At 43.6% G+C, this 20598-nt stretch overlaps 1 protein-coding gene across 1 annotated transcript; it reads right to left on the bottom strand.

Moving 5' to 3' along the window:
* Positions 1-19773: 19773 nt before the first annotated feature.
* Positions 19774-20127, bottom strand: LOC121810745 (agamous-like MADS-box protein AGL61). Its single transcript, XM_042211488.1, has one exon. The coding sequence runs from the start codon at positions 20125-20127 to the stop codon at positions 19774-19776; it is 354 nt and encodes a 117-aa protein (XP_042067422.1).
* Between the last annotated feature and the right edge of the window lie 471 nt (positions 20128-20598).

The following is a 20598-nucleotide window of genomic DNA, read 5'->3' as shown; positions in this document are numbered from 1 at the left end:
AATACCAAAGCAAGCAGCCGAAAAAGAACAAAAAGCAGAGAGGTGCGAACTGCGCTCCTCAGGATCCGAAAAAGCAACAGGACCCCGAAGACGATGACGAGCTGCAATATGATGGAGTAATCCTGACTATTGATGCTCTCCCTGCCGGGAAGACTAAATCGTCCCTGAAGTCAGAGCGCAGAGGCTTCAATCGAGAGGAGCCAACGCATAAAAGGCTGAAGCAGGACGAAGTGATTACATTTTCAGATGCAGATCCCGTCCCGGCCATCTCTCCTCATCAAGACGCTATTGTCATCCAAGCCGGAGTGGCAAACAAACTGATCCACAGAGTGTTCGTGGATACCGGAGCGTCAGTCAGCATTCTTTTTAAAGAATGTTTCGATAAACTAGAAGTGGATCCAGCTCGGCTCAGTCCGGCTCCACTTCCTCTGAAAAGTTTCGCCCAGGAGGACACCCGCCCTGAAGGTATTATCAGCCTTCCGATCACGGTGGGAAAAGCGCCTACAAGCTCCAGTACGATGATCGAGTTCTTTGTGGTAAAAGCTCGGTCCCCGTACAACATCATCTTGGGAAGAGACTGGCTCAACGCAGTTCGGGCCGTTTGCTCTACTTATCACCTCACCATCAAGATCCCCACTAAAGGTGGGATAGCGGTCATCCGAGGTGATCAAAAGAGAGCAAAAGAGTGTCTGCAGATTGCGCTTAAAAGTGCCGAGCAATCAGATCGGCATCATCAAGCATAGCAATCACAGCAGCCGGAGTCAGAGGCAAGCGAAATGACCGAAGTCACACCAGAGTCGAACTCAATGACCGTTCAGTTATACGAAGATGATCCATCCAGAACGGTCAAGATCGGTTTCGCGGGAACGCCTCTACTCCGGGAAAAGACCATCCAGCTCCTCAAGGAGTACAAAGATGTCTTTGCATGGTCTCCGTTGGACATGACCGGAGTGCCCCCTGAGGTAATCACTCATCGGTTAAATATTGATCCTTCAGTCCGGCCTATAAAACAGAAGCAAAGACTCTTTGCGGCAGAAAGAAATCAAGTCATCCATGACGAAGTCCGCCAATTACTGAAAGCGGATGTATTATTCGAGGTGAAATATCCTTCTTGGGTGGCCAATCCTGTGATGATCAAGAAAAAAGAAGGAGGATGGCGGATGTGCATAGATTTTACCGATCTAAACAAGCACTGTCCTAAAGATTGCTATCCCCTTCCGAACATAGATAAAAAAGTAGAAGCTTTGATCGGCTTCGAAATTTTCTGTTTTCTTGATTTATACAAAGGCTACCACCAAGTTTTAATGGATGAGAATGATGCTTCAAAAACGGCTTTCATTACTGACTTCGGCATCTTTGCTTATAAAAAGATGCCATTCGGTTTAAAGAATGCCGGAGCCACATATCAAAGGATGGTAGATAAGCTTTTTCGGCATTTGATCGGAAAAGAGGTTGAAGTGTATGTTGACGACATAGTCGTCAAAAGCAGAAGCACTTCGGAGTACGAAGACAACCTCAAATCCACCCTCGACGTGCTCAAAAAAGCCAACCCCAAACTCAATCCCCAAAAATGTACCTTTTTGGTAGATTCGGGAAAGTTTCTGGGTTGTTGGGTTTCAAAGGACGGACTCAAGGCAAATCCCTCAAAAGTTCAAGTTGTTCAGAACATGGCGATGCCGAAGTCCATACATGATGTGCAAAGGCTAACTGGATGTCTAGCCGCACTGAATAGATTCCTTTCCCAACCAGCCGAAAAGCAACTGCCGTTCTTCAAAGTGTTGAAAAAGGCACCAAAGTTTGAGTGGGGAGCCGAGCAGAAAAAGGCTTTTGACGAGCTCAAAAGTTATTTAGCCAAGCTTCCAATTCTCTCTGCTCCAACAGATGCCGAAGTGATATTCTTATACTTAGCGGCATCAGATCAAACCATTAGCGCGGTGCTTGTACGAGAAGAAGGCCTAAAGCAGCTTCCCATCTACTTTACAAGCCGAGCATTAAGAGGTCCAGAAACAAGGTATCAACCTCTGGAAAAAATTGATCTGGCGTTAGTAAATGCAGCAAGGAGACTGCGGCCATACTTCTATGCTCACAAGGTATGCGTCTTAACCGATCTGCCACTTCGGCAAGTTTTGACCAAGCCAGAAGCATCAGGCAGAATCGCCAAATGGGCCATAGAGTTGGGAGAACACTCAATTGAATACCTACCTTGGAAAGCCATCAAGGGACAAGCCTTGGCAGATTTTCTTACAGAGGCAAAGTTCGATCAAGTAATCCCTGTCATTGCCGAACAGAAAAATTCTGCCAATACCGAACTAGCACAGCCCCTGGAATCCGAAGTAGAGCCGCCGGATTGCTGGAGCGGATTCGTAGATGGAGCTTCGAATAAAACGGGAAGTGGAGCTGGTATTCTACTTATCGCTCCCGACGGACACGAGGTAACTTATTCACTTCGGTTCTTGTTCCCAACCACTAATAACGAAGCCGAATACGAAGCTCTCCTTGCCGGACTCCAGCTAGCGCAAAGTCTATTTATCAAGTCTCTCAAAATCCATTGTGATTCACAAGTCATAGTGAATCACCTGTTGGGTACAAGTGAAGCCCGTGATGAGAGGATGAGGAAATACTTGGACAAAGCGCAAAGCATTAGCCGAAGTTTCTCTTATTTTCGGATAATCCGCATTCCCAGAGCGGAAAACAGCCGAGCAGATACTTTAAGTAAGTTAGCCTCATATCCAAGCTCAAAGGTGGAGGAATTGATGCACCGAAGCATTGATGAAGCTGAGGTACATTCAGTAGCCAGCTCGCCGAACTGGATGACGCCGATCTTACAGTATCTAGATCAAGGACAACTGCCCGAGGATAAGAGAGAAGCTCGGAAAATCACATGCCGAGCACTTCGGTACGAACTTCATGGAGGAGTCCTATACAGAAAGTCCTACCTTCAGCCGTTATTGCGATGTGTAGGGCCAGAAGAGACGGACTACATCCTTAGAGAAGTTCATGAAGGATCTTGCGGTAGCCACATCGGAGCTAGAGCTTTAGCTAAAAAAGTTCTGAGATGGGGGTATTATTGGCCAACTTTGGTACAAGAAGCAGTGCAGCTCGTCAAGACATGCACGAAGTGCCAAATCCATGCAAATATCCCAAGGATGCCGCAGACCGATCTATATGCTATGCAAAGCCCTTGGCCTTTTATGCAATGGGGCATAGACATAGTAGGACCACTACCACAAGCTCCTCGACAAATGAATTTCCTTATCGTTGCCGTGGATTACTTTACAAAGTGGGTAGAGGCTGAACCATTAGCTACGATAACGAGCTCGAAGGCATTGGATTTCGTCTGGAAGAACATAGTGTGCCGATTTGGCATACCCCACATCCTCATTTCGGATAATGGGACTCAGTTCACCGACAAGACATTCAAGAATTGGTGCCAAGAGCTGAATATTCAACAGCGGTTCACTTCGGTCTCCCACCCACAAGCAAACGGACAAACGGAGGTAACAAACCGTATCTTGGTGAAAGGGTTAAAAGCTCGGTTAGAACAAGCCAAAGGACAATGGGTAGAAAATCTCCCTCAAGTCCTATGGTCCTACCGAACTACACCCAAAACCTCCAACGGTGAAACTCCGTACAGTCTGGTGTACGGCACTGAAGCCGTGATTCCGGTTGAGATCGGCGTACCCAGTCCCCGAACTCTAAATTTCTCCTCAGAAATGAATGATGACGGACTGAGAGCCGAACTAGATCTGGCCGAAGAAAGAAGAGAATTGACCTGCATAAAAGCAGCCAAGTACAAGGAGCAAGTAGCCCGGTATTATAACCAAAGGGTGAAAAAGCTGCAATTTCAAGTGGGAGATCTCGTCTTGAGAAACAACGAAGTAAGCCGAGCAGAAAAGCTGGGCAAACTCGAACCCACATGGGAAGGTCCATATCGGGTGTCAGAAGTCCTCGGCAAAGGGTCTTACAAATTGACTCACGTGTCAGGAGAACAAGTACCCCGAACATGGCACATTTCCAACCTCAAGAAGTTCCATTTGTAAGAGACAGTCCGGTCAGTCAGTCTTGTGTCTAGTTCGGTCCTAGAGGTATGTGCTTTCTTTGTTTTTTACTTGTTCTTTGTGCTTGTTTTATAAAAGTTTAAAATCTTGTTCGTCCTTTTTATTTGTCTATGTGCGTTTTGTCTGTCTATGTGCGTGTCGTCTCTTACAAATGTTACTGAGGTATCTTGTTCTTCGAAGGCTGATCCCCTTTTTAGAACATATATAAGCCAACGATTGTGAGTCCAAGCTTCTAAGGAGGATACAAGACCACAATTCAGCTTAAGAAACAAGCAGTTCGTCTGAAACGAACTGCAACAAAGGGAAAGTCCGATCCACGCGATAAAACTCGCCGAATTAGGACAAGGGAAAGTCCGATCCCCAAGTTAGGACAAGGGAAAGTCCGATCCGAGCGATAAAACTCGCCAAATTAGGACACAAGCTTAGTCCGGTCAAAGAAATTTACTTCATAAGACCAAAGACGAGTCCGGTCAAAGAAGTTTACTTCATAAGACCAAAGACGAGTCCGGTCAAAGAAGTTTATTTCATAAGACCGAGGACCAAGTCCGGTCAAAGAAGTTTACTTCATAAGACCGAGGACGAGCACGATGAAATTTTTTCGCTGAGCTGTAAATACGCAGTGATAGAAGCGAAATGAAGATTTCATTTATTAAAACTTGTTCGGCATATAATTCTGCTGCCCTACGAGAAGGCGTTACGCCATTACAAAGGACTATTCTACTGTCCATGGTTGCTAAAGTTGAGCCATCTATTCACAAAATCCTCGTGAAGCCGAGTTCGGCCATTCCGGGCAGCTGAAGAATAAGCAGGTCGACGAGATGCTCTAATCGACCTACCGCCTCTTCCCTGAGCCCGGGAAGCTCTAGCACCTCGGCGGCGAAGAGCTTCTTCACGAATCATTTGCCGATCTTGCTCACTCATAGTTACCGCTCCTCTGCGAACTTCAGTCCGTCCTCGTCTTGACGTCTCCGGTTGTTCCTGAGTTCGTTGCTGACTTGGAGTAGGGTTTTGAGCAAGTGAATCAGAGGTTTGAGCTGGAGTGCGAGCATCTGTTGGCGGGAAATGCCTAAGGAATCTCTCGATTGAGGGACGCCGGGAAAGAATGATGTCGTACCGAGAAGCCCAGCGCCGCAATGATTTCACGACTTGTTGGCAAGCCGAGCTCTCCAGCGCATTGTTCCTCCAGAGTACATGATATTCCTCCCACAGTTCGTCAACTCGTTCCTGAACTTCAGAGATGGTCATTCCCCCGCGCCTGCAGATGAAATCCTCATACGCAGTCCTCTCAGCGACGGCAGTATTCAGCTCGGCCTCCAGATCTTTCTTTTCGGACTCTAAGTCCTTATTGTCGGCCTCCAGCTTCACTAAACAAGCCAAGAGTTCGTCATTCTTCATCTGGTCAGCTATGGCTTTTTTCTCAGCTTCGTCTAAAGCGGAAGAGTACAGCCGCTTCCAGTGAAGTACCTCCAGCTCCTTAAGAGTTAAGAATACAAAGCAGCTATGTCAGTTCGGCATTTCAGTTTACTGAGCAGGTAGTAAACCACAACAGGAGTAAAAGAGAGTACGAAAAGCTATACGAAGACACAAGTGTAGAAAGAAGAATTTTTTCATTCATAAGAAAAAAAAATTTTACACAAGGAGGGCTTCAAGGCCATTTTACAACAAGGAAGAAACTAAACTAAGAGAAGGGAGACGAAATCATACTCCGCCAGCTTCGTCTCCGGCTCCTCGGTGAGGTTCAGCTTCCTTCTCCTTGTCTGCCTCAGCTTCAGCCTCGGCCTCCCTGCTCCCCCCAGCCTGCTCGGTGCCCCCATCACCGATCTGCAGCACCTCTTGCTCGGCCTGCCCGTCTCCGGTCTGCTGATCAAGCTGCTCGGTCTCACCCTCTCCGTGGAAAATTGGAGCGGGTGAAACTGGCCCTAAGGAGGCAAAGATAGCCTCCATATTCTCGTCCCGGTCAGCTCGGCAACTACGAACTCGGTCAGCAGAAAGCAGGACCGAGGACGAAGCAAGCTCCTCAAGGAGCGGCAGACTCTGGAGACGAGCTGCTATCTCTCGGCCGTACAGCGGCAGGACGACTTCGGGCCCCTGCTCGGCATTATCGGTCATCAGTTTCAGCAGATCACCGACAAAGGCCGAAAATTGATTGCTCAGAAAGAGTTTCTCCGCGAAAGCACGGAGAACCTCCCCTTGGGCAACCACGGCGGCAGCATCCCTCCGTTTCGTCTGCTCTCGCTGGATGATGAGCTGGTTTTTGGCAAACTGGGCTTCATCCTGGGCCGAGATCCTAGCAGCTCTGGCCTTCTCAAAGTCTGCCTTAGCCTGTTCGGCCTGGTGACGAGCAGCCGCCAACTTCCTCTGCATCTCAGCATAGTCGCTGGACGCTTTAGAGAGTTCGACTGCGACGAGCTTGCTGAGCATGCTATTCCTCTGAAAATGGAAAAAGGAAAGAGTCAACAGAGGGGCCACTAAAAAAACATAGGAAAGAAGCAAAGCCAAAGAATCAAGAAGAGAAGTTACCTCGGCAAAGTCCGTTGGCCATGCAAAAGGCTCACAGACATGCTCCGAAGGGGGCGCCAAGACGATGTCTCTCTCCGGCGCTCTTGGAGGCTTCTGGGTCTTCCCCTTCCCCTTTGCCGAAGTGGACTCCGGCTTTTTTGGATCCGAAGAAGAGGTCTTCTGCCTCTTCGGATTCTTCTCGGCATCAGGCGCCGAGCTGGTAGCCTTCTGTTTCTCCGGCTCCTTAAGCTCGGAGGATTTGCGGCTAATCTTATTTAGCAAGTTCACTGCCAAAAAGCAAGAAAGCAAGGTTAGTTTTCGCCACAAAAGCAGTAAGGCACAAAAAAGAATTCCTCACCCTCAGTCTCTTCGTCCGAAGACGAGGAGTCGAACACGAAGTCGCCCTTGACGAGCTCAGACTCCAGGTACTGCTTCCTAATCATAGGAATCTTATTGAGCTCGCCCTCGAGCTCGTCCAACGGTTCTAACCGAGGATGAGGAATCATGGACTTCGGCCCTCTCCAGGGAAAGCCCGGAGCCGCTGTCCTATTATAAAAAAAGAAGCGATGTTGCCACTTTGGCCACTTGGTTTTGCAGAAGGCCCTAAAAGGCTGTAAAGGTATCAAGTAAAACCAAGATCCTTTTCTCTTAAACTGGAAAAAATTAAGGATTGCCCTCAGAGACAGATCCTTATCTAGCCTACGCAGTTCGGTTGAAAAAAATCAAGCAGCTCTACAACGGCAGGGGGAAGAGGGAAACGAAGCCCGCATTCCAAGCCGGCTTCATAAACGGTGGCATAACCCTCCGGCGGCGAGTCAGCCCTATGAAGGTCGTCGGGAATCGCAACCTTCCCCCCAGGAAAAAAATATTTTTCGTGTAGGGATATCACAGTATCCTTACTCAAGATGCTGTGAAAATACTCTACGGTCTTCTCCCCGGATTCTTTCCGGCTAGAAGACCCCTTACCCCCTTTCCTACCGCTACCTGACTCAGAAGAAGAAGAAGAAGACATGGTTCTTACTCTTTGAAAGTCTGAAGAAATTCTGAAGAAATTCTTGAAAGCGGAAGGAAATTTTTACGCAAAAGAGAGAGAATGCAGAAGAAGCAATAGCAAAAGTGTTCAAATGATGAAGAAAGGACGTATTTATCAGATTCGGAGAAGATTTCAAAATCATCGCACCGTTTCGAATCCCACCTTTTCAGGATTCAACGGCCGGATTTTACTGTCGCATTTAATGCAGTCACGCGCAAGGCACGTCCCCTGACGTCAGCCTCCCCCGTACCTTTATCCAGAATGCCGAAGTGACTCGCTTCGCCGAAGTGATTCACTTCGCTTTTCGGGGGGGTAGTGATGGGGTACGTACTAAACAAGCCCAATAGCAGTGACGGCCCATCAGCCCAAAGCCCAAGGAAGAGTATCAGTTCGGCATTACCAAAGAGTTCGGCCCCAGCCTACAGCTCGGTAAAAGCCGACCAATCAAGCTCTACTCTCAGATCGGCAAAAGCTGCTCGGCAATAGTTCAGCAGTTCGGTCTCAGTATTCGACCGAACTGGGAGATAGTGGACTCATGCAGAACCTCCACGACCTCCACTACACGATCTATTTAGTGGTGTCAACTCATGCAGAACCTCCACGACCTCCACTACACGATCTATTTAGTGGTGTCAACTCATGCAGGATCTCATGCAGGATAGCGGACCAAACAAAGAGATAGTGGACCCATGCAGGATCTCATGACCTCCACGACATCCACGACCTAGTTAGTGGTGATGCAAGCCACGATCTTAGTTCAATGTATAAATAGAACTTAGATCAGATAGACTAAAGGAGAAAAGAGCTCTCTAGACATCAAATATCATATAGCAAGTCTGTATTTGTAAGCTGTAAACCAGATCAAGCAATACAATCTTGCCCTCCTTTCTTCCCGTGGACGTAGATTTACCTCAGTAAATCGAACCACGTAATTCCTTGTGTCGTGAAGCTACACGTAATTAATGATTGAGAGACCACAAAAATTTTGCAGTCAAGCTATTCTTGGCAAATTTCTACCTAATAAGTAAATGGTGGTGCTGAATCTGCTCATCCAGCTAATGGTTAGTTAGGTGCAATATTAACTTTTTTTTTAGTTGTATATCTAGCAATGTACGGAGTACTTATTAATCTAATTTTTCGATTGGTATTATACGTACTTCTATAAAGAAATTGATACTATTACTAATAAATTTTAATGCAAAATTGATAAATTACAAAAGGAAAGGAAAGAGAACTTTTTTTTTTGCAACCTAAGTCTTGGTCATATTAATCTTTTGAGAATCTAAAAGTTAGCTTATCATAATTAGTGGTCTATATAGAACAATTTTTTTTCAATTTGTGAACTGAGGTTCCGAGAGACATTTATTCAGATATAAATTGATTAATGTTGATACATCACACGTTAAAAACCCTTTAAATATTCAAAATATAAAGCATCATCAGGGCACCCACAATGGGGCGTCCGATGGCGTCCATCGTCCTCGGGCGCGGACGATCGCACCATTGTGCGTGCCTGCCATCGGGCGCGCCCGATGCTCACGGCCGATACATCGTCCGCGGCGTATAGCGCGGACGATAGCCTATCGTTCGCGCTATCGTCCGCCCCATTGTGGGCTCCGCGGACGATGGTGGCGGACTATGACACACGGTTTGGTTTTTTTATAAATACCCTTCATTTGTAACATTTCATTTCGCGATTCCACTCTCGAAACTCACATTTTTTATTACTACGAAATGGATTCATCAAGTCCCAACAGTCCGATGTTCAGTGGTGAGGCGCGTTGGCCGGGTACAAAAACCGACGAATATCGATCATTCGCCGCCAACACGCAGTACAATCCCGAATTCAGCACGGAATCGTACGATTTGTCTGAGATGGAGCCGTCACCAAACCGACCCGTCGCCCCCTCCCGCCGCGCCGCCGCCGAGGCCGCCCCCTCCGCCGCCCCCGCCAAAAAGAAGCGGAACCGGCAGCGCGCGTACAAGTTGCCACCTCCGGAAGTATGTGAAGAGTACGCCCCCGGCCGTACAAACTACGCGCCGGATGAAACCCTCATATTGGCTAGGTGTTGGGTGGATATATCAGAGGACCCGATATTCATGAACAACCAGAGGCAGATCGCGTACTGAGAGCGCATTGCCGAGCGCTACAATGAGGCGAACCCGCCTAGAGCGTACAAGCGCCAACGGGAGCAGCTCCGCAAGCACTGGGACCAGGTGAAGAAGCAAATCAACCTGTTTTCGGCGGAGTACGAGAAGTGCGCGCGGGGGCAGGGGAGCGGTGAGAGCTTGAGCGACGTGTGCTCCAAAGTGTTGTTGTCGTACCAGTCCCTGTACGGCGAGTTCAAGCACGAGGCCATCTGGGCGCTTTTGAGGGACAAGCAGAAGTTCCAAGGCGGGATTGTGCACACCGGGGCGGTAAAGAGGACGAAGACCACCGAATTGGTGGTTACACGAGCAGCGACAGCAGTAATCGTCCGGTTGACCTCAACCGGACGTACATGGAGGAAGAGAGTTCCGGCACACCGATGTCCTCCCGGCGTCCCATAGGCGTCAAGGCTGCGAAGGCCAAGGGGAAGGCGCCGGCGACATCATCCTCGACCGCCGCAACCCTATCGCCGTTCCCGGTCCCGACCCCGACCCTGACCCCGATGGCCGCCGCGTACGTCCAGTTGGCAACAGCCTCGATGGCGAGGACGATGTTGCAGACGCACAAGGCCCTCAAGAAGTGTACGGACTCCGAAGAAGCCGAATATCTCTGGGCGTTGATCGATGAGCTGCGTCGGAAGTTGGGAATTGCATAGATTAGCCAGTTTTTTGTGTAAACTTGAATCGTGTAACTTGTTTTTTAATCAATCTTCGCCGATTTTTAATTACTTGTTCTTTTTTTGTAAATTTTCGTTTGCACACTATATTTGAAAACATTTAAATTAATTAAACAAAATAATAGTACAACTGATGACGTGGCGCGCCATAGGGCGCGCCTTAGGGCGCCCCACTGCAGGTGGGGGGTAGGAGTATAAAACTGATGACGTGGCATGCCATAGGGCGCCCCACTGCTAATGCTCTTATGGAAATTGGAAAGGCTATATAAGAAAATGGACTGGCATGAAGATTGTCATATATTCAAAGATGTACTACTAGTGATGAAAGAGTATATTGATTAAACTGAGATCTTTTTAACTTAAGGATGTGGTTGAATGAGAGTATCAAAGATAGTCTAATTATGAAAGAGTATTATAGTACGCAGTTCTATAGTAGTGGGGATATTTTTTATTGGCACGGAGATTAAGAAAAAGTTTTGTAATATATTAAATAAAAGATACTACTAATAAAGTAGGAGAGATGAAAAAGTAGAGAGAAGGAAAAACAAGTGAGAACAAATGTGTTGACTTTTACTAAAAATGAGAAATGATTCTACTACTATGAAATGAAGGGAGTAGTAAAATAAGATATTTTCAACCTAAGAGCATCCACAATGGTGCCCGTCCCGGCGGACGTCTGGCCGGCGTGCCGGAGTTCCCCACGGGATGTCCGCCATTGTGCAGCGGTGATGCGGATACGTACATCTGCTGCGGACACCGGAGTTCCGCGGCGTTCCCGGGACGTTCGTCGCGACGTCCTTGCCGACGTCCGCCATTGCGTTGACTCCACGGACGTCCGCGCGGACGTCCCTATTATTTTATTATTTTTTTCTGAAAATTCTATAAATACGGCTCGTTGAACTTCATTTCATTCGCACCACTTGTATTAACGAGTATCTCTCTCTCTAAATACTTTTCTTTCGAAGATAAATGGAGCACCACGATAGTGATTCCCCGCCATGAGCGAGTCACATGGACCGATCTTTCCCGTTGGCGGAAGTACCCCAATTTCCGCCACGATGTCCGGAATGGCGGGGATGATGCCCCAACCCCAAATGACGGCGGGGATGATGTCCGGGTACTACAACATGTAACCTGCCTTGGTATGGGATGATGCCTCAAATGCCCGGGGTGAGTGCCAGAATGACCCCAATGCCGGGGATGATGTCCGGAATGCCGGGGATGATGCCACCCCAGATGATCGGGATGACGATGCCGAGGATGATGCATGGCTTGCCTGTCGCTGCGGGGGAGTAGGCAAGGGGTACCCCAATCACCGGTGGACAATGTCTATCGCCCCTATATGGATTTACTGTCAACGGACAACCCCTCGAGTACTCCTCTCGAGACTCAGTTTACTAGCATCGAGACGTTCTCGTTTAAGGAGTTGGGGCTATCTCCGATCTGGGATTCTCCCATAGACGCACCAACGGCGACATGGATGAGGGGGAGGACAAGGAGAGGGAGGGGCAGGGGACGGGGCACTACCTTGCCTGCGGCGGGGTACGATGTTGAGGCGGTGGCCGCTGAGGTGGGGGAGGGATCCAGCGGGAAAAAGGAGGACCATTTGGAGCACAGAAGAGTGCATCGCGCTTGCGAAGGCGTGGATCAGTATAGTGGAGGATCCATATATCGGGGCTAACCAGCATATCGACAGGATGTGGTGGCGCATTAGCCAAAGTTACCTCCAATTCAAACCGCCAGGGGGAAGCCTCACAATGGAGAGCAATGCCAGAAACAGTGGGAGCGGCTGAAGAGGCAGCTTAGCCGATTCGCCAGCATTTACACAAACAACCTTCGCTCGGCAACCATCGGCATGTCTACCGAGGATGTGAAGCTTCTGTCTCACCATCAGTTCAAAGATGCTGCGGCAGGCTTCGGGGAATTCAAATATTGGGAGGTGTATCTTGTGGTGCGGACTTCGACCAAGTTTACTGTGGGTAGACATGCCCACGGTTCGTAAACTGGCGGTTCCGGTTTCGAGAAATGTGGAACCGGAACCGAACCGTGAGGCTATTTCACGATTCCGGTTTCGGTTCAAAAACCGGCATTTTTTTTACGGTTTTTCACTGTTCCGAATCACCGGTTTTCAGCGATTTTTCATGGTTTCAGCTAGATTTCACGGTTTTCCGATGGTTTTTCACGGTTCAGCTTTGGAACCGCCCAGAACCGGCGGTTCCGGCATGGTTTCGGTTCGTAAAATTTGGAACCAGAATCGGCCCGCGGTTCAAAATATGGCGGTTCCGGTTAAAAAAAGTCACGGTTCCGGTTCGGAACCGGAACCGGCGGTTACGGTTCCGCGGTTAACCGTCGGAACCGAAAATCTTGGGCATCTCTAACTGCGGGTGTTGAATCTGGCTAGCTGAAGCGGACGAAGATCAGGGCCTCCGGGAAGTACAGTAGCAGTGCTGGTTCCCACGAACTCCCCCCGCCGAGGCAGAGTTCCCGACACCTTCATCGTCGGTCCGCCGCTGTCGCCTAGTGGGGCAAAAGTCCACGGCGCGGATGGCGAGTGGAAGCGCCAGCGAGTCCGCCGAGGCCCAATCGGCAGCTCCTACCCAAAACGACCCCGAGCTCCCCTCACTCGCCCGCGTCGCGCAACATGAAACTCTGTTACGTGCAATGGTTGAATGGCGGACATCGACCGATCGCCATTACAGGTCGTCGCTGAAGGATATCATCAACAGTATGCGACGCAATTTGGGGTTGGGAGACATGGCGGATAGTGGCGACGAGGGGACTACCGGAGGGGACGACGAGGGTACTAGCGGCGGGGAATCCGAGGAGTGAGACGACGGTTTTTTTTAATTATGTAATTTTTTTTAATAATTATGTATGTTTTTTTTGTACTATGAATGTTTTTTTAAAATAAAGTGGTTGCAATTTCTCCGTATTTGTGTCGAAATTTTAATTCCGTAAATTGTTCAATTTGGTGAATTTGTGAATTTTTATTATTATGAGAAGTCCGTCGGGATGTCCTTGGGGATGTCTGCCACTGTGCAGTGAGATATCCTTATGACGTGGCAGTGCAGTGGGAAGTCTTTATGACGTGACAGGAGATGTTTTTGGGATGTCCGCTGGGGGTCCGCCGGGACATCCGCACCACTGTAGATGCTCTAAGGAGGTTGAGCGGTAAGAGACTAATTTATTTTTAATAAAATGCTCTAAGGAGGTTGAGCGGTAAGAGACTAATTTATTTTTAATAAAATGGTTAAATAATTGATTCCTACTTTTACATAGTACTCATGAAATAATCTTAAATTCTTGGATTAATCAAGATGTCAGTAAATTAGCAAGGAAAGTTATCTTTTTTTCGTATATATTTATTGATGTGTATTCTCTTGGTGTCTCTATTCTTTAATGGATAACATTCTATGTTAATTCGAGATCCAATAACAAACGATTTGTTGTTAAACATTACAAGAAAATAACACAATGAAGAATTTTAAAAATAGAATTCCTTGTATATTTTGTGTGTGCATTCGTTGAACTATGAAAACGAAATGAAATATTGAAAGCAATACGGTTGTACACCTCATATAATGTTTCTTCTATTTATATATTTACAAGACTTCACATCAAGTGATTATGTTTTGTTGTAATTATCCATTTGGCTTTGCAGTGGGTATACGTCACATTAACATACAGATATTACAGATAACTGCAACACTGCAGGTCGCCATGCAGTAATTATCACCTCTTAATCATTTATATTATCTTATTTTAGGATTGATTGCTTTTTTCACTTTTTTGTTCAGTTGAGAAAAGTATATTGTATTTAAGTGAACTTTTCAATCAACCATGAGATTGATTAATAATTAAATATATTTCCTTTTCCACCACTTCGATAATTCAATAATCCACCATGTTAGGCCTCAACTTGTGTGATTCGGTTGAAAATTTACAAACGGTGGTTTACTACCAACAGATATTTTATGTATAAAAGTGAAAGCGGGATACTTTATCTTATTAATTCGGATTATTCACAAAAACTAAAGTAGTACTATCCTAAAGTTACATTTGAATGTGACAGTATGTTTTCTATGTTAAAACTTTAGACAAATGAAGAATAAGTTATCTATATAATTTCCTAATCGCTACAAAACATGGCTGATATATAATTGAAATGAGAATCGAATGGTAACCCTCGTTCTTCCTCAATCATTAATTGCATTATTCACTTTGTTTATAAATAATTATCTCATCTTGATTTGACGTGAATTTTAAAAATGGAAAAATAGAAAAATTAATAAGTTATGCATAAATATGAGTTATATTTTTATACATGCAATAAATATGGATGAAATTAATTTATAGAATGTGTAATCGATTTATCAAAACTAAAAAAAATTAAAATGGAATATGTAATGATGAACCTCCAAAATGTAAAACTGATAATTAATAATTTAATAGTCAAGCCCCCTCAAATTATCGCCCCATCTTTTGAATTTTGATCAAATTATCCTCTCATCCTTTTGAATTTTGATAAATCCTCCAGAATTATGGAGTAGTTGTTTATGTTATATTTCTACATCATCATTATCTATCATATCATGAAAATCTCTTTTGAATTTTGATCAAAAATTATCTTTTCTCTCTCTCTTGAATTTTGATAAATCCTCCAGAATTATGGAGTAGTTGTTTATGTTATATTGCTACATCATCATTACATATCATGAAAATAAGGAATAAAGACAATGGATTACTGGTGGATTACTATACATAAATTAATGCCCAACCCACACTAATTGTAAAAGGTTATCGTCGAATATTATATAGAATAATCAACATTGATCATTGGACTAGAAACCAAATACACTCAACTAACAAGTTAATACTAACATACTTACTACATTGAATTACACTTTAGTTGTGGCTTTTGCAATCAGAGAAAAAGAAAATGCTGTGGGACGTCAAAAATCAGATAAAAATAATCTAAGATCATTTCATTCTTGGAATTTGCTTGTGCTAAATTAAAAGTAATTTGAGTTACATTTATTGTCAAAGTGAAAAGAGTTTTTAAGTTATTTAAAAAGTTCAAAGGCCTTTGATATAATTATAATGGTCGGATTGAGGCTTCGAGGGAGAAGATATTCAATATATACTATATGTTTATTCTTGAAATTTCAAAATTATCGTAGTGAACTTTCCTCTGTATCTCGTTTTTTTTTTCTGAATTTAGAGTTTTTTTAAAATTTAAATTCCGTGTTAATGAATGGTGAATGTTGTCTTCTTGTTTTATTCAAAATAAATGGAGATTTGATTTGTTTATTTATTCCAGGCACGTCTCATACATATTTTATTAATTTGTCCTAGAAAAAACCTAGCCACTATCTCAGCAAGTGAACGTATCTTGTGATAAAACGAAATTTAGGTTAAAATTACTCCATAAGCTCCATTAGAGAAATAACATGCACATATGCCCTTAATTAGCAGTATGCATCAATCTTTGAAAAAGTGATAAAAAAAAAATACTTTTTAAAATTCACTAGCATGGCCATGGTAGCTCACCAATAATTCTCCAAATTTTAAAGATGAATAATTTCACGGATCTCGATAGTCTCACACCCACACAGATAAACCAACTAAGCCATCCAATTTGCAAGGTGTTACTAGTTTAACTTCTAAGAACCATCAGTTCTTGTTTAAAATCGATATCATATTTGACGTGTCCGATTTTTTAATCGGTAAATGGTGATCCAATTTTGATTTTGGTGATTTTTATTATTTTCTCTTGCTTTTCACATATTCCTACTTTTTTTTTCATTTTTTCATGGTTTTGGGTTCAAACTTCAAAACCGATGGTAAAACCATTTGTTCCGGATTTTAAAGTATATATTGAAATATTGGCATTAGGGCATCATTAACCCCGTCCCCATTTCCGGCCCCAAGTTCCCTTCACGTCATCATTCCTCTACAGTTGCGGCCCATGCCCCAACTGCTGTAACCCTGCAGGTTGCGGCCCGGGCCGCAACTAATAAATGACACTATTCACAACTCCAACCTATTTAATTCGTAAAATAAAAAACGCTGCAAATTTATAACACGGAAAATTTAATTTCATCGAATACTGCAAAATTACAACATAGAAATTTTAAAACTGAAAATACATCCGGGTACGTGGTACCCGGGTTTGTTGTTCGTTCCAAGCTTGAATAACAGCTTGGTAGCGTTCAACTTCGTTGTTGATTTCTTCTTGGATTGCCGGTAGCGCCTCTGCTAACGACCGGGACATTTGATCTTCGAATATTCTTTGACGTGGAGGCATTTTTTCGAATTCTAGGAAAAGATTTGAAGTTGAATATGAAGTTGAATGTGTATGAAAATGGAGTAGTATTTACAGAAAAAATTTTCGAATTTAAAAAAAAAAAATTGGTTGTGGCCCGGCCCGAGGAGCGTGTAACGCTGGGCCGGGACTGTACAGTTGCGGCCCGTCACCGTGCAACGCCATCCCAGGCCGGGACGCGGGACGCGCGACAGGCCGGGAACGCGGCCCCGGGACGGGCCTGGGCCATGACTCTCCTCCGTGCAACGCTCGGGACGGGCCGGGACTCGCGAGATGCGGCCCGGCCCCTTGCGTTACAGATGCTCTTAGAACTCAAGTCGGACTGATAGAACCGATTAGCCAGTGCCAATTAAGTTTGTCAAAATTGGTTGAGATTTAAAAATCAAACCCATCAATTTAATTTTGGCCAAAGGACGATTCCAATTTTAATTCAACCAATCATCTGTAGTGTGATTCACTTTTCATGTACATGTGAACAGATTGGCACTCCACTATATATTAATTTCATGGGACCAATTTGTGGGTAGAGAAGATATGTAGGAGTATATATGCGTAGGTAGTTTATAGCTATGAATGATATATGAGGATAAGGCATATTTGTATTGGATATGCAACATATAGCCAGCACACCACCATTTAGAATGATATATGAGGATAAGGCATATTTGTATTGGATATGCAACATAAAGCCAGCACACCACCATTTACAATCACATGTACAGTTATTATTTATCTTGGACAGCCTGTCCATTTTTGTAATAAATATGTTTTGAAACAAGATTCAAATTACATCTCACATTTCTTTTTCTGTCAATTCACATCGGCTTTTCTAGTTTACACGATTACGTATTTTTTTTTTCTAAATCACGCTATGGAGCATGATCTATCTATATATATATATAGATGATCAAAATAAAAATGCATTTAAATCCAGAAATGCAGCTCAAATCTTAGTCCTAGGATTAGATGATCTAATGGTCAATAATTAACCAAAAACACGAAAGGTCATAATTAAGCAGTTTTAGGTCATATTATAATATTTGGATTTAATGTCATGCTAAGATCATTTTAGGTCATGCTTTGTTAGCATGACCCAAAAATTAACTAACTATGACCTAAAAGTGCCCTACGTATGATATTGGTCTGGATTTTTGTATTTAAATCTAGTTTTGCATAGATCAAAACCCTATATATATATATATATAGGGGAGCGTTATTCTCATTTTCACATCTTAGATCCTTTTTCCTTCTTAATATTACGCGTTAGATCTAAGGCATCAACGGATCAGATTGATTCTATAAAACTGGTTCCGTGTTGCATTATAGAAGGTGGTTGTATGCATTACAGGGTTATTATTGACATTTGACGGAAAAGTAACTGCCACATTTTGGTATCTGCGAATAATGCATCACATGGTCATGAGTAATGCATATAATTGACTATATAATGCACAATATGTGAACTGCAATGCATACGAATAAGATGTACCATGTTATGATGTTTGGACACGCGTTTCTTGTTTCCCCTAAGGGTTTCATAAGCTTAGGGGCTAGGGTATAGTACGTAGACACGTATGTAATCTTCATATGGTAACGAGTAATGGATATAATTGACTATATAATGCACAATTTGTGAACTGCAATGCATACGAACAAGATGTGCTGTGTTATGATGTTTGACACACGTTTCTTGTTTCCCCTAAGGGTTTAATAAGCTTAGGGGCTAGGGTATAGTACGTACGCATTAATAACAAATTATAAAACGATACGAATAATTCACCAAATTGTCACGAGTAATGGATGTTATTAACTATATAATGCACAATATGTGAACTGCAATGCATACGAATAAGATGTACCATGTTATGATGTTTGACACACGTTTCTTGTTTCCCTAAGGGTTTAATAAGCTTAGGGGCTAGGGTATAGTACGTAGACATTACTAACAAATTGTTGTTATTGGAATATACGTATGTGCATTATTTGGTTTTGGTAGTGCATTATGTAGCTGTTAATTGTCATTATCTCAGTATATTATGCATTATTAGAGGTATTGTGTATATGGGTTAATCAACGGATTGAAGATTACATACGTGTATTTAGTAATGTCTACGTATTATACCCTAGCCCCTAAGCTTATTAAACCCTTAGGGGAAACAAGAAACGTGTGTCAAACATCATAACATGGTACATCTTATTCGTATGCATTGCAGTTCACATATTGTGCATTATATAGTTAATAACATCCATTACTCGTGACAATTTGGTGAATTATTCGTATCGTTTATAATTTGTTATTAATGCGTACGTACTATACCCTAGCCCCTAAGCTTATTAAACCCTTAGGGGAAACAAGAAACGTGTGTCAAACATAATAACACAGCACATCTTGTTCGTATGCATTGCAGTTCACAAATTGTGCATTATATAGTCAATTATATGCATTACTCGTTACCATGTGAAGATTACATACATGTCTACGTACTATACCCTAGCCCCTAAGCTTATTAAACCCTTAGGGGAAACAAGAAACATGTGTCAAACATCATAACACAGCACATCTTGTTCGTATGCATTGCAGTTCACATATTGTGCATTATATAGGCAATTATATGCATTACTCGTGACCATGTGGTGCATTATTCGTAGCGGTTTCCAGCCTAGATTAGATTACTATTGTACCCTCATAATTCACAAAATAGGACAAATAATGCAACACGAGATTAATTACCCAATGTTGATCTTGACCGTCCATTTCTCTAATCTAATGGCTGATATTAAGAAGGAAAAAGGAGGAAATATAGGAAAAGGAAATGAATACATCCATATATATATATATATATATATATATATATATATATAGTAGTGATCTAGGGCGAGAGCCCCTTAAACCTATAACTATAGAATAAATCACAGCCACAAAATCAAGAAAATCAATGGCTATTATTAATACATATAATTTTCAAATTTAAGGAGAAATTAGTTCCCTCAATCACAAATTTACTCCATAATAACCAAGCGGGGGTATAATGGTCATTGCATAGCCAAAAATAGGTTACGTCGGCAAATTGAATTCATCTCCTCTTCTCCTCTTCTCCTCTTCTCCATCTTCATCGCCGCCTTGTACCCGCCGTTGTCGCAGCGGCGGCGGGAGATCGGATCGATGCGGTCGATCAGAGCGGGGTGGCCGAAAACGTAGAGCTTCGGCGCCGGGGATTGCACCAGAATCGTGACTTCCGCACCGTAGAGGATGGAGAGTTCGGTGGCTTTGCGGAAGAGCCCGCCGCGGCGCTTGGTGAAGGCGACTAGCAGGCTTGATTTATTCTCGATTTTCCTCATTGGGATTTTCCTTCTCCCTAGAGTTTTTGTGCCGTTGGAATTCTCCATTGCTGCGATCAAAATAATTGTTATGCTATTGCGTTGTGATTAAAACTAAACATACCATCTATATTTATAGAGAGTCAATTTTTGACGGATTATTCATTTGAATGCACATTTTTGACGGATTTCGTTTTTTGTTATTCGATTGGAATGAGCAGGCAATTGATGTGTCATAATTTTGAACTTGAAATTGATGTGTTTTGTTAACAACAAAGTGATGTGTTTTGTAAACAAGAGTGAAGTAAAATCATGCTAAGAGTGATGTGTTTTGTAAACAAGAGTGAAGTAAAATCATGCAAAGAGTGATGTGTTTTGTAAACAAGAGTGAAGTAAAATCATGCTAAGAGTGATGTGTTTTGTAAATAAGAGTGAAGTAAAATCATGCTAAGAGTGATGTGTTTTGTAAACAAGAGTGATGTGTTTTCTAAACAAGAGTGAAGTAAAACCATGCTAAGAGTGATATTTTTTGTAAACAAG

The sequence above is a fragment of the Salvia splendens genome, chromosome 7, assembly GCF_004379255.2.
Source record: "Salvia splendens isolate huo1 chromosome 7, SspV2, whole genome shotgun sequence".
In the NCBI taxonomy this organism is placed as follows: domain Eukaryota; kingdom Viridiplantae; phylum Streptophyta; class Magnoliopsida; order Lamiales; family Lamiaceae; genus Salvia; species Salvia splendens.
This window is presented reverse-complemented; position numbering and strand designations above follow the sequence as displayed.